The sequence below is a fragment of the Prunus avium genome, chromosome 6 (assembly GCF_965620075.1).
Source record: "Prunus avium chromosome 6, drPruAviu1.hap1.1, whole genome shotgun sequence".
Taxonomy (NCBI): Eukaryota; Viridiplantae; Streptophyta; class Magnoliopsida; order Rosales; family Rosaceae; genus Prunus; species Prunus avium.
Genome location: NC_142289.1, coordinates 10,623,823 through 10,638,677, shown reverse-complemented (window position 1 = coordinate 10,638,677; position 14,855 = coordinate 10,623,823). Strand labels below are relative to the sequence as shown.

General features: G+C 36.4%; 2 protein-coding genes across 2 annotated transcripts; one reads left to right on the top strand and one right to left on the bottom strand.

The window, feature by feature from the left end:
• Positions 1-687: 687 nt before the first annotated feature.
• On the top strand, positions 688-2,195 carry BRK1 (BRICK1). The gene is made up of 2 exons (XM_021945226.2): positions 688-1,114; positions 1,891-2,195. The coding sequence occupies exons 1-2, from the start codon at positions 982-984 to the stop codon at positions 2,019-2,021; spliced, it is 264 nt and encodes an 87-aa protein (XP_021800918.1). The 5' UTR covers positions 688-981; the 3' UTR covers positions 2,022-2,195.
• A 1,127-nt stretch (positions 2,196-3,322) lies between these two features.
• On the bottom strand, positions 3,323-12,354 carry LOC110745138 (nodulation receptor kinase-like). The gene is made up of 15 exons (XM_088255351.1): positions 11,851-12,354; positions 10,889-11,417; positions 9,368-9,840; positions 9,105-9,255; positions 8,642-8,740; positions 8,470-8,538; positions 7,536-7,607; positions 7,367-7,438; positions 7,097-7,269; positions 5,880-6,106; positions 4,987-5,113; positions 4,842-4,910; positions 4,543-4,732; positions 4,048-4,180; positions 3,323-3,826 (listed from the first exon to the last, which is right to left on the bottom strand). Exons 1-15 carry the CDS (start codon positions 11,942-11,944, stop codon positions 3,497-3,499), a joined length of 2,808 nt encoding a protein of 935 aa, XP_088111477.1. The 5' UTR covers positions 11,945-12,354; the 3' UTR covers positions 3,323-3,496.
• Between the last annotated feature and the right edge of the window lie 2,501 nt (positions 12,355-14,855).

The following is a 14,855-nucleotide window of genomic DNA, read 5'->3' as shown; positions in this document are numbered from 1 at the left end:
AACCACACAAAAAAAAAAAAAAAAAAAGTTGCAATCAATGTATTCAGTTAATACTTTTGATGTAAGGGATATTGTTTGGGCTCCTGGCAAATTGTGGGGAAGTGGGCTAGTAATTTTAGTGCGGTTTTTGTCCGCATTAGTTTTGCTTGTAGCATGTTAGTTTGTTGTTCTTTTGGGATTGGTAGTTTAGATGTATTGTTGATATCTTTGATTGTATTATTGAAGTTTATTAAATGAAGTTTCTATTTGATCAAAAAAATAAAAGTGAGAGAGAAATCAAATTTAGGATCTCTGATGTAAGAGTAAATATTCATAAGCACTTGAGCTATAAGCTCCTTGCGAAAGAAGAATAATTGCCTTTTGCACCCAACACATTATAACGTGTTTACTTTGTCAGGGTAACTATTATTCAAACTCCCAGTCTCTCATCTTACGCTTCAAACTTAATGTGAGCAGTGAGAAGGTCCATAAAAAGAAATTGCAAGGCAAAGGTCCTATAAAAAATTGAGCACATTATAAAATAATTATTAAAAAAAACTAAATAAAAAGAGAACAAAATAATGGAGGGTTTGCCTTGGAAGGTAAGACTCACAAATCATAAGACAAAAGGTCATTACGCAATCCAATACCAATCTATCTATGATGTGAAAGTTGATATAGCAAGAAGCAACCCACCTCACCTCAAACTTCAAACCCTTCCACTCATTTTTTCCAAACTCCAAATAAATAAATAAATAAGACAAAAAACACAGGAAGAAATAAAGGAAGGAAACCTGCCATCTTCACACCACCGTATCATACAAAGGCATTAAAAATCAATTTGCTCCATTCTATAAAAAAGTTAAAAAAATTCAACTTACTCCAATCAAAGGCCAACAACAACAAAATAATGAAGGATGTATGTACCCACCTGAGTTGATCCTTTCCTTTGATTGCCTTTATAGTAGATTTGCTGGGTGAGCACCAAGTAGACAGATCAAGATGGCTCGGGCAGGTGGAATAACAAACGCAGTGAACGTTGGAATAGCGGTCCAAGCTGATTGGGAAAACCGCGAGTTCATCTCCCACATTTCTCTCAATGTTCGCCGCCTCTTCGATTTCCTTGTCCAATTCGGTACGTCCTTTTCCAACCTATATTCTCGGTTTTGGTTTTGGTTTTTCTGTTTGTCCTAGTTTGTTTCTAGTCTTTTGCTGATTTGGGTATGTCTCAAAATCTTGTTTGTATTGTTGACTTGCTTCAGTTGGTTTCATGGTTCTTGCTGATTTTGGTGCTGACCCAACTGAGATTTGGACCAATTTCTCTAAGTTGCTGATAGTTTTAGTGAGTTTGCTGATTTGGGCGTCTCTCATTTTGAGATTTGAGTGGATTTTAGACTTGGTATATGCCTCCCTTGAGGGTACTAGACCATTAAAGATATGTCTAATTTATTTTCATTGCATATTAGCCTGAAACTTAGCACCTTACCCAAAATTCCACCTTGTTCTGCCCAAAGATTTTTGGTTCTAATTTATCTACTTTAAATGGGAGTGCACATATATTTGGTTGAATTTCGTGACCCGAAACAACGAATTTAGGATAGTTAATCATCATCTTGTTCAAGCACCAAGCTTTCTCTTGACTGAACTCTTCTTGCAGCCCTAGTTTGAATCTTTCTATAGGTGCATAGTTGGAATGACTACTTTGCCCAGCTTCAGCACAATCCGTTATTCTGTAATAATTTAGTTTGATGGAGTCCTTGCATCTGGTTTTGAATCTGATTTTTCCTTTTAGGATGGTGGTTTGTTTTAATTTGATCTACTTGTTAGACAAATTGGAAATTTCTCTTCCTTTTGGAATTTAATTAATGTTACACACTCTTGGGCTAATTTTTGTTTTTCTTGTTATTGAAGAGGCTACAACAAAGAGCAAATTGGCATCACTGAATGAGAAGCTTGATGTATTGGAACGAAAGCTAGAACTTCTTGAAGTTCAAGTGGGTACTGCATCAGCCAACCCTTCTCTTTTTGCTCGTGATGCTTAGCAGATCATGCCATTCTTATTAGATTATAATATACAGCTTTACTGTAAGCATCCTCTTGTCTATAGTGTGGACGTGAACTTATTTCTTGGTCTTGTAGCCCAGTTCAAAAAGTAATCTATCCATTTTTCTGCGTATATGTTGAGTAATAGAAGTAATTTGTTTGTCATGAGGTTATTTTGCGGGTATACACTTCAAACAGAGCATGCTCTGTTTAAAGTCTTTTATTTTCTCTTAGATACGTATGCATTGGATGCATTTTCACGAATGGAAGAGGATCGCACAAGCGAATCAGACGGTGCAGGCAATTCTTGATATAGTGGAAAAAAGACAATGTATGTCTCTGATTAACAAGGCCTTGCCCCTGTCAGATACAGCTATGTAGAACCCTAGTTGAAATTTTGCCAGTTGTGGTATTTTCCTTTAGTTAGTCATTCTTTGTGGTCATCTTTTCCTTCATTAAAATCAATTGCTCATTCTTTGTAGTCATTCTGGTTGAATTGCATGTGTTCTCGCATCTTCTTCTTGCTGCTCCCATAGCTCAGTCCAGTGCATTTAGTATAAGCTCAGTCTTCATCTCATCTGCAAACAAGTTACTATGGTCAAGAAGACGAGCAGCTATACGCTCTTATGTTACAATGTTTTCAATTGGTTAATCTTAGAGATTTCGGACCTGTTGGTCTGCATAACAATGGGGATTTTTGTCTCGGTGGTGCTTGCTACTTATAGTTTTCAAGATTGACTTTGGATCCTTTTTATTACAAGAATCAATGAATTTATACCCCCTCACTTCCTATCTGTTTTGCTTACACAACTTACCTTCGTAATTTGATCAGACGTGTTCAGGCTAACTCCTTTCCTCAGTATACATCCCCATCTTGCAAATTAATTAACAAGTGAAAATTGGGGTGACGGCTTTAAATCCAAGATCTATTACAACCGGAGCTCTGTTACTGTGTTAGAAATTCACTAGACCCGTTTGGGACTGCTTATATTAAAAAGAACTTATACTCTAGAGAACTTTTGCTAGAAGTGCTTTTATTACAAGTACAGGGACATGTTTTTTAACAAATCCAAGTACTTTTGGAGAAGCACTTGCACTTTAAAGATTTTCTAACACTTCCAGAAGTGCTATGATGTTAATTTTCGTGGAGCATAATTTGGTACAATTATGAATTCTCAGTGACACATTTAAGAAGTCTAACGTTGAGACCCTATGATGCCTGCATATATTGCATTGGTTTTGGTAGGCTGTTCTCATCATTTATTAAAAGGGTCAAACAATGCAAAAGAAAGCCCACACCGTTCTTCAGAACTAGCGTTAAGTAGATTCCTTCACTGTAAGAAAAATATATTACACAAGGCGCATAAATTCAAAAAGAGCATTTGGAAATTATCCTAATTTTCTCCTTTATCACTTATGCGAAGCAACAAAACAATCATTCACGAAGTGATGAAAAATCTCATAAAACCATTCACTACCTTGGCTCCGGAGGAGCCATTTGTGACAAAATAGGTGAAGGTTCTGAAGGAGAGGGTGGTGGAATCCTTCTCTCCATGACCACAGAAAAGCGATTAGATCCAAAGCTCTCTATGGATCTCATGTATTCTGATGCGTTGTTCTCTATAATCAAAGCATCTTCCAGCTCCCGTACAATTTCAACCATGTTTGGTCGGGAAGCTGCGAAGGGCTCGATACATGACACTGCCACCTCCACCACTCTCCACATAGCCTCTGCATGGTACGCTCCTTTTATGTTTGGATCAACAATTTCATCAATCTTTGATTCCCTTACATAGGATTTGGCCTGCATGCAAAGGTGTCTTTTTGTTAGTTTGCACTTATTGGATAATTACGCTATGCTTATTCACAATGATTTGAATCTTTGAGGGGGAAAAAGAATAGGAAAAAGTTTCCGGCCAGTCTATCAAAATGCAGTGTCACGTAAGAGGTCATTGATCTTTACATAAAACTTAGAGACAATATATGTATCAACATTCCGTGGACTCTGAACATGATCAAACATACCCATTCAACCAAGCTCCACTCAGGACGTGGCCTGTGTATGTTCAGAGGTTCCCGGCCGCTTACAATTTCAAGCAGAACAACGCCAAAGCTAAATACATCACTTTTAGCTGATAAATGATGGGTCATGTAGTACCTGAACAATACCAGATTGAGATTATCAGGTTCAGGTAAATGTTTTCTACAGTTTATGCTTTTTGCACTAGCTGAAAACTTCAAGATGCCAAAAATAGGAGATATTTTTAGCTTGTCCTGAATTTGTCCATGTCCATGTACCTAGTGGATCCATGTCCATGTACATTCATCAAGGGTATGGTGACAGATTGACGTTGTATGTAGATGCAAGTTTAAACGTTATTTATTTTATTTAAATTGGCAGAGTGTTCTTGTAGTCCGACATCTCTACAGTCTACCAGTTGTGATTTAAACTAAAATAAGAAACTACAAAACCCAAAAACAATTCAAACCGAACAACTTAAGCTCAAGAAACAATCTTACTCTGGATCCAAGTATCCAGCTGTCCCTCTTACTTCCAGAGAAGCACAACTGTCACCTTCTTGGGGAGCATATTTTGAAAAACCAAAGTCTGCCACCTTGGCAGACATGCTATGATCCAGAAGAATGTTACTTGATTTCACATCCCTATGTATAATGCAACGCCCAGCAAAAGTGTGAAGATGCGTCAAACCTGAACAGTGAAAGTACTCTTCAAACCTTCTGATATTCAAAATGTTAATGGGAAAAGACAGTGAACATCCAGTCCACGAAAATAATATTGAATACTATATATAACTTGCCTCGAGCAGCACCAAGAGCAATTGACAGTCTGGTTGGCCAGTCCAGAATTTTTCTTTTTGCTGCTTCCCCTGTTAATTTATTTGATTTCAGTAACAATGAAAATCAAAAGGTATGAGTCCAGAGAAACAGTGAGGTGACCAGTACCATAGAGGCGATCTTGTAGAGAGCCATTGGACATAAATGGATAAACTAGAATTTCTTGGTCATTTTCACAGCAATAACCAAGAAGAGGCACGAGGTTCTCATGGCGAATGGCTGAAAGAAGATTTAGCTGTAAAGTACATTAAAAGAATCGTCATTTCGCTTTTAAGGTATGTCAAAACATAACATGATAGTTCATCCACCAGTTAAGGAAAAAAAAATTCATTTCTTGATATGAGATAAATAGACAAAAGTTAAAGATGGAAGAATGATAAGTAATGATTTCCTACATTAACATGAATTGTCATATATTATAGTAGTTATCAGTAGTTAATTACAATTTAAACCTCTACTAAAATCGCCTAAAAGGACAAACTTGAAATGAAGAAAAACTATGATTGTTATGGCACCCCAGCCAAGGAGCATTTTCCCTAGAAATGCTTGAACCATGTAGGGGTTGCCTCTGGGGTGCGCAACACCCCAGCTGGGCCCTGCCCATGGGGGCATTGACATGGGCAGTGACCATGGCTACCACCACCATTCGAAGCAACCCAAAATAAAGTAGGTTAGGATATAGGGGTAATCGGGAATATTCTTGGGTGGGGTGAGTAATGAACACAGAGAAGTAAAAAATTGTAGGGGGTGGGAAAAGCAAATGTGAAAATAGAAAGATATTAAGTAATCTAGAATGCACAGCAAGCGTTATATTTGATCTAATGGTAGCTAACTACAAATTTCCCTGCTCCACAAGGAGTGGGAGAGTAGGAGTGATATTTCAAGTTCTATGAGTCATATAAAATAGCTAAATCACATTAGATGATAACTGTAGGACTGTTGCATAAAGTTATCAAAAGCTATGACCAAAAGTGCTCAAAAATGATAATTGAATCTCCAACCTCATTCTCGAATTCCCGAGTTCCTTGGGTTGATGTTGCTGATCGAACCTTCACTGCCACTTCCTGACCATCAATTAAAGTTCCACGGTAAACAGACCCGAAACCTCCTTCACCTATCAATGTTTTATACCTTTGGGTCGCAGCCTCTATGTACTCAAGAGTAAATGTTTCTATGGATATTGACTTTAAAACCAGATCATCCATGCTGGGTAATGAGAAGATTAAATCTGCAGTTCAAGGATATCTTTATTCAGAGGCTATGTATTTTAGAAAAGCAAACTATATAATCTGCAAAACTTCCTCAATTAGCCTGACAATGTAAACACTTCGTAGATCATACGCACACCCAACAATTTTGTTTATTGAATGTACAAGGGTATAATTGACATATATTTGTCTTTCATTCATCCCTACAGATATTGGATGCGAACTCAAAATTCTAATTCATGGTCACACCTTCTATTTTATGCTAAGTTGCACATTTTCAAACACCACGGTGACATGATGATGCTAAAGTACTTACACAAAAATTACATCCAAGTGTGATATATCCAGTAATTACTCTGCAAACTATAGCAGAAAAGCTGTAACTACACATTATGTAATTGTATTGTGCCAATTTTACTTTCTTTTTATTTTTCCTAATTCAAGTGTGGTGCCAAATTAACTTGCAAAATCATGTCCTAAAACAAGCCAGCAAATATTTGCATACTTCTGGCAAGCTTATATTAGACCGCATGTGGTATAAACTGAATATAATAACTTATTAATAATAGGTGTAATATATTTTGATTTTTACTAAAAATGATTGTATAAGAAAATTAAGGTAGGATGCTTTGTCTCAAGATCTGTATGAAATTCCACAATTGTAATACAATTGAATATTTCATACCATGTATAGTTTATAGCATTAATTTTAATTTGATTCATTTCTTTTTTTTTTTATTCACAATTTTTTTACATACTAGGTATTTAGTACTCTATAATCTGTGTAATGTGTGTTAGTATAATAATCTTGAAAATTGCAGGAATGGACATGAAACAAGAATCTGTGATGTCTTTTATTGTTGTGGGGGCTACATTTCCAGATTGGCAACCAACAAATGGAATTTGTATTTCTTACCGTTGAAGTCAAAAACCAAAATGAACTAACTGTTCCTAGAATCTTAGAAGTATGAGTGGAATACCAGGAACAATATAACATGTAGTGCACTCACTCTTTGCCATAGGAAGATGTCTTTTCGCATCAAATTTTCCTTGAGGCATAAATTTTTGTCTCCAAGTGCAAAAAATTATCCCAGCTATAATGGTTAGTAGTACAGACCCAGATGCAGCAGCGCCAATGATGATTCGTTGTTTAGAAGATTCTAGAACACTGCAACTTCCATGGCTGTAACATAGACATACACATTTCAGATTTTTTTAATACTTTTAGTTATTCTTCAATTCACTAATTTTGTTTGAATTCATAGAGAATAAATACATACTCTGTGGTAAATTTTGAGCCATTGAAGCTGGAGGGAATATTTTTTGCAACATGAGGGTTGCAGCCAAAATATCTGTGGATCAACCACATGCACATGAATATATGGTGGCATGTTTAATGCTATGTCACTAATTTCGCACGTGAAAATGAATATCGAAGTAAAAACTTACAGTGTTTCCAAATGGGGCAGTGAGATAAGAGATACTGGAATTGACCCCGAAAGATCATTGCTGCTCAGATCCCTGACAATATGAAGCAAACCAATCAAGAAGAAAGAAAAAAAACTCGCAAAAGAGTCATACAACACTCTCACCGGAATGCTCAGAATACATAGAACTGAGGAGTACACAAAGAAAAGAATATGTGAAACCTTTAAAAAAGAAAAAATTTAAGCCTCTAGTTTTTAACAACTTTTTTTTGTTGAACTATAGAATCAGAACATCAAAGTACAATCATTATATATCCAGTAAATCAGACTAACTCCAATGGGTAGTTCCAAAACTAACTGACTTGAGAATTCAACCTATATGCCTTAAATTTAGGATATTTCAGAAATTGCGCATGCGTTCCCATGCAAGTATAAAGACGGGAAATGCCAAGAAAAACTACAACTTGACATATGGACTTGTATAATCCTAGTAGATATTTCACAATTTGAGCATGGTATGTTTTCATGCAAGTATACAAATCGGAAATGCGTATGTGTGTCAGTGTAAATTCAGTATCAGCACAACAGATGGGATGTTATCTTCCTAAATATGCCCAGAACACGTCACTTGATCCATGTAAGAGAATGACACTTTCCTGCAGCTCCCGGCTGGATGAATGGATGAAGCCAGTTTACAAAGCTTAATGCCAATGGCTCATGCAGCGTAATACTAGAGATTTTATAAAGCATGCCAGGTGTGGAGGCCTTCCTAATACATCATATAATGACCTTAAAGGAGCCTGCCTAAGAAATGCAGGCTATTTGCAATTTTCATAATAATCTTTTCGGTTAACAAATATTGCACGTGTTAGTATTTCATTAGTGCAGTTGGATAGCTATTTATTAAATCGCAAACAGAAATTTCCATCAACATAGAATTTGAAAGAGAAAATTACACTGAGATCAACAAGGAGGAAGAAAGAAATGCTGGAATATCGCCAGTAAAGCCATTGTGGCTGAGGTTCCTACATATCACAAACAAAAGACAGCAACGCATTGAAATTAGAGTTACAGTAAATCAATAGAATCTAACACTAAAAACTGAAAGGAATGACGCTTTAACCATACAGGGCTATTAGGTGAGTCAGCTTAGTGATACTTGAAGGAACTGGCCCTTTAAGAATGCTATTTTGATCAGACCCTCTAAGAATGCCAGAAGAAAGATCCCTGAAAGTTGTAATAATGAGCAAAGTTAAGCATGAAAATACCTATAAGAAAGCAATAGTAATTATAATAGAACATTAAAATATAATGAATTATCAATTTTCCGTGAAATATGATACTTATCTACTTTTTACCTATTTTGCAATCAAAATTCTTTTTAATTTATGTAACAAAATTAAAAATTTTTACCTATTTGAACTTACGGTATTTTTTTTAATACAAGAAGTTGTACAATTATGATCTTTAAACCCCAAAGCATCTCACCTAACTGAAAACTAGTATAATTCAATACAAACACTAAGTTGTCATGATTCCATCCAAGCCATTTGCAGAACTTTTTCAAAAGCTAGGAAAATAAATAACTTACAGTTTGGTAATGACAATGTAACCATCAATGGCTGCACAAGTTATACCATCCCAGGGAACTGGAAGACATGGGTCTCCGGACCAACCCTCCCAAACTTCATTTTGTGGGTTATTCTTCAACAACTCATTCTTCACCTCCAAAATCACTTCCACTGAAGAAATAGTGTGTCATAAGACAAAAGAAATAGTGAAGGCTAGAAAACCCACTAATTATTATAAACACCCAATTGGAAACTAGAAATTCTAGTGGCAAACAAAACTTACCATCACTTTGGTTAGTCTCTTGAACCCACGGAAGCACCTGCAAGATCTCATAAGCATTGCAAAGGGGTCCATTTTCAGACCCAGGAGCCTTAACCAGTGTCAAATTGAGAAACCCATTTGCTGTGACAGTTAAAGCAAGCTCCTTGTAGTTGGAGCCATTACCGGAGACATCAAATCTCGATTGTTGCAGCTCATTGTTGAGGTAAATATCAAACACCCTTTGCCCAGCTTGAACTGTCTGGTTGACCTCATAAAGGTAGAGGAACATAAGGTACTGGTAGCTTGTTGTGGAAAGGTCATTGCGAATAATGACCAATTGGTCTGAAGCCACCAGAGCTGTTTGTAGGACTTGTGAAGGCACGCTCGCACTGGCGTTGCCGGAGATGAAGACATTGGTGGTTATAAGAGAGGTTCCACTTCCAAGGTCACTTGAATTTGAAGTCCAAATTCTGTCACTTGGGTCATTTGGGTACCTGAAAATTAACGACAAAATGTAATAGGCCTGATATTAAATTTGTCTCGGTCTTTGTGCTGATTTCAATGGGCCCTTTGAAAGCGGAGTGGGCCAAATTGAGGCCCATAGAGGAGCCGGGTTCCACCAATTGATCCTACTTTTTTTTACGGTTTCTCACACACACTACCAGTGTGTCACGGGTATTCGAACTTGAGACCACTGATTTGTAAGTCAATGTCATTTTCCATTGGACTAGACCATGTTGGCCCAATTCATTTTACTTTAGAACTGTCATACTACACCATTATTTTTTTTTACGCCCATCACAGGACGTATTTCCTTTCCTTTTTCAAGTGCTTTATGCTTCTAATAAAAGTGCGTCAAAAATATGAACATAAATGCTTCTTATAAAACTCTCCCGATCGGTAACTAATGATGTTGTACAAGAAGTTCATCTAAAGTTTTGACCGTTTATCACATAGATGTATAAATTAATTGACTATTGAGAACGTGTGGTACAATGGGTGTCTTATAATGCTTGGTATGACATATTTGAATTGGATATAATAAAATTTCCTATACAATTTCATGTGTAAAATCATACGCATAATAAGTAAAAAAAATCATAAATGTTATATTTAAACAAGAAAAATTGCACATATGTAACATGAGAAGAGACAGAGAATTTGTGTAAGATTTCCACATGCCATTATTCCTTTAATCACTATTACCATATTATTCATTCCAAAATGCATGTCAGCATCCCACATGTCACATGCAACGCAAAGTGAGAGCAAGACTGCATTGGGCAGTATAAGAAGTATAAATGCTGGTTTTTCTACCTTGATTTGGCATAATTTGAAATTTTGAAGTTCTCTCTCCTGTTATATATATATGTAAACTAGCAAATGAAGGTATGCTTTTGGATCTGGGTTATTGAGTTTTGGGGAGCCAATTTTTCATTTCATTCTTTTCTTGTGGTCATAATCCATCTTAATTAGGCCATTTATGTTTCTAATTTTGTTTCATTCCTTGGGTTTAAAGAAATCAAGTTCTAGAAAGCATACCTGATCTCCTCTTTTGAAGTTGCAAATTTAATTCTTGCAACCAGTTTCAGAACACTTGAAGGGAAGTCTTGTAGATACTGTTTCAAGCCATGCAGAGGCCTCAACTCAAGCTCTGAAATATAAGGAGCCCCTCCCTTCCCATTCACCAAGCAGAAGTAGGTCAAGTCCTCAGTGGCTCTCAAAATTCCTTCAACCACTACTGAGTCCTCAGATGAATCTACTACACCAATTGGGGTCACTCCAACTGAAACTAAGAAGTTAAAGTGTGAGCCCCAAAGAGGCCCAAATAGAAATGTGCCCCTTATCAGATAGTCTTCACCCTTTGTTGTTGATAGCTTATAACATCTTCTCTGACCTGAGCCTTGGTAAAATACTCTGGTTCTGTTGTAACCAGAATTGTTTACCACTGCCTTAACTGAAGTGTGGCAGCCTCTGTTATTAGGGAACTGATTAAAGTCTGATATCCAGCTAATGTTTCTACTATCCGTAAAATCCGATTCGGCGCAGCATGCAATGCTCACAAAGCTGCCTGCATAATACAGCAAAAATTAAATTGGATCTTATTAAGAACAATCAAGATATAAGTGTAACCAAATTTTGAGAACCCTAGTCTCGCATTCCTGAAAGGATCTCCCTTGGCAAAATGGTTAGGTGACCGATCTCCATGTTGAGATCAACCACTTTCAATGGTTTTGAATTTTAGTGGATTAGCAGACCATACATGAGACTTTTTTGCTGCAAAGTTACAAATGATCATGACTCATTCTCTTTTCCCATATAATTTCTTGACCATATCATAAGGTTAGAAACTGAACCCCAAAGAGGCTCTAATCTGGATGAAACTTAATATTGTTAAAATTGATCTAGAATCATGTACAAAATCTGAAGAAAAAAAAAATTAATGCCTTATTTAATTTTGTTTCTTTATTAATTATGATCATAAGTTTCATCTACATGCTTACCTTCATCTGCAGAAGTAGGTCCAGAAAGAATGAAGAGGCAAAGGATGAAAAACTCTATTAGCCTTAAAACCCAATTATCTAATTCCTTCATCATCCTTTTATCTTAGGCCGAGGTCTCCCCATTTGGCTATCAAACACATAACCAAACCAACATATGTGACTTTTTTAAATTCCACCAACAACCAAAACAAAAACCCTTGTGAATTTCATGAAACCTCATTCAACTTGACACAAAACCTTCAACTAATTTGCAACAACAAATTAATTAGATGCAGTAATTGAAACAAAGCATCTTGATCATGACAAAAAAATTCAAGCATGTGACAGAAGTACTATAGCTGGGTTCTTGGCACAGAAAATATGAATCTTGGAGCTTTAGAGACAAAAGAGCATCAAAGGGTCAGAAGAATGGGAGAGGGAAAGAGATCTGGGAAAATGGTTTGACTTGTGATGTGGAGGAGCAGTGCAGAACCGCAAAACAAGGAAGAAGAATGAGTGTTTCTGGATTAGAATAATGCAATGTTCACAGTTATTTAAAACATTTAATTTTAGTTTTTATTCTAGTGGGGTGGATCCAGTTTATTATTAATTAAAATGGTTTTTTTAATAACAAGGCGGAGCGACCCTTCGTCTCTCTCCTTGTCTGTTACCATGGACGCAACATCACAGAAGATGGGTTTTGGCTGTTTTTTTTTTTTTTTTTTTTTGCTGCTTAAATAGAATAATTTCATAGGGATGCTAACAACCTTCTCTACATATGTTTTTCACTCAAAACAATATTTTTAGGGAAATTTGCATGAATACCACCTGAACTTTTACGCATGTGCGGCATTACCACCTGAACTTTTAATTTTTGTTATTAACCACCTGAACTTTGTAAAGTGTCGAAATTTACCACCTACATCTAACTCCATTAAATTTTCCGTTAACTCAGTTTAATTTATAACTAAAAAACGTTAAAACTAAAATAAAATTTTCTTGTTTTTTTGAAAAACCAACCTAGTTATCTCACAACCTCCCCCACTGCCCACCTAGTAGTCTCGTCCCCTACCCTCCCACTTAACTCCCATCCTTACTTCATATCTCAACCAAAGCCAAAAAGATTTATTATCGGTTTTTGAACAATTGATGGCCAAATGAAATGAATTAGTCTCACACCGCCATGGATGAATTAGTCTCGGAACGTTGATGATTCCCTCCTGGTTCTCTACCTTTAGAAACCACAAAAAACTCACATTCACTTGTTACCTAATGAAAAAATATCCTTATACAGAAAATCTAAAGAAATGTATTAAAATCTTCCTACAAAATTATAAAAGGCCATGAATCCACGGATATGGCAAATCACAAAATTGCACTCTCACCATTCACCTCACATATATAAAAGGCCATATGAGTCCATGGATATGGCAAATCACAAAATTGCACTTTCACCATTCACCATACATATATATATATATACTGCACAAGAGAGAGAGAGAGAGAGAGAGAGAGAGAGAGAGAGAGAGAGAGAGAGAGGAGTTTTTATGCAAAGGGTTAGAGGGTAGGGAGAAGGGATGTGAGGCGATGGGTTTTGAGTGGGGGGAGGAGGCTGCTGCGAAGTAGAAGAGAAAAGTTGTTAGAGGGGGTGGGAGAGGTGGGATAATTAGGTTATTTCTTCTTCTTTTCTAATATTGTTAATTATACTGAATTGACAAAATTATCCTTTAGCAAATAACAGATATGCAATTTGTGACATGACTTAACGGAAATTTTAACGGAGTTAGGTGTAGGTGGTAAATTGCAACACTTCACATAGTTTAGGTGGTTAATAGTAAAAATTAATAGTATAGGTGGTAGTCATGCACATACCTAAAAATTCAGGTGGTATTTATGCAAATTTCCCATATTTTTAATTATAAAAAAATATTATGTATTTCCAAATTTACCATTCACAGAAACTAAAGAGTCAAAAATCCTTAGTGCCCGTTTGGCATTGCTTATTTGGGGTGATAAGTGATTTTAAAAAAAAAATTGGGAAGCCCAGCCCGTTTGGTAAACTATGAGAAAATCACTTATTGTTAAAAATTGCTGTGAGAGAAAGCTATAAGGGAAAGCAGCTAATGAGGTGCTTTCATTTTCTGATTATGCAGGAATCAGTTTCGAAAAGGCGCTGGGTTTAATGATTATGCGGCAATCATTTTCTGATTACGTGGGAATCAGTACCAATAACATTTTTAACAAAAAGTTTACCAAACGCCAAACTGCTTTCTCTCACAGCAAATCTGACAGCGATTATTTTCACAGCACAGCAATGCCAAACTGGTCCTAGTTTTCCACTTTCTTGTGCACCAGCCATTTTTTGTTCATTTAATTCTTGCACCACCTACTTGTGGCAGCAAATACTGGCCGCAGACAAAGCCACCCATTTCCCACCCCATCCCCGCCTCAAAGAACCACCCACTCACGACACAGCCCAACCCCTGCCCCACTCTGTCTCTCTCTTTTTATTTATTTATTTTTAACAAAACCAAATAAAAAACAACAAAGTACTTTGGTGGTGAGATTTGAGAAATTTAAAAAGAATTGTTCAATTTCATCAACGGGGAAAGAGAAGGAAGTGGGATGGTGGGGTGAATATGTGGAGGGGATGAGGGAGATGTGGTTTGGGGGTAACGAGGGGGGGAGGAAGTGGGTCTCTTGCATATGCTTCTTTGAAAGTGAAACAGACAACAAATAAACAAAATAAACACACCAAACATAACCAACAAAGCAAACAAATACAACCCAATGAATAACCGATATAAAAAATTAAATTTAGACAACAAAGAAGGAGCATAAAACCTGTTTTATGCTTGTATAAAAAAAAAGCCTCAACCTTGCAGAGCTTTCTTTCATTAGGCTAGCTCTATTGCAAATAAAATTCGAAATCTGGGATTATTATTGAAGAACCTCAGAGAATATTTCACAGTTTTCCTCTGCAGAAAACGTGTGAAGAAAAAAATCTGAAAATAAAATATTGAAGA

Coding starts and splice junctions, on each gene's coding strand:
- BRK1 (XM_021945226.2), top strand. CDS start 982: ATGGCTCGGGCAGGTGGAATAACAAACGCAGTGAACGTTGGAATAGCG. Junction 1,115..1,890: donor CGATTTCCTTGTCCAATTCG/GTACGTCCTTTT, acceptor TTGTTATTGAAG/AGGCTACAACAAAGAGCAAA.
- LOC110745138 (XM_088255351.1), bottom strand. CDS start 11,944: ATGATGAAGGAATTAGATAATTGGGTTTTAAGGCTAATAGAGTTTTTC. Junction 7,608..8,469: donor TCCTCCTTGTTGATCTCAGT/GTAATTTTCTCT, acceptor TCATATTGTCAG/GGATCTGAGCAGCAATGATC. Junction 3,827..4,047: donor AGTGGAGCTTGGTTGAATGG/GTATGTTTGATC, acceptor CTTTGCATGCAG/GCCAAATCCTATGTAAGGGA.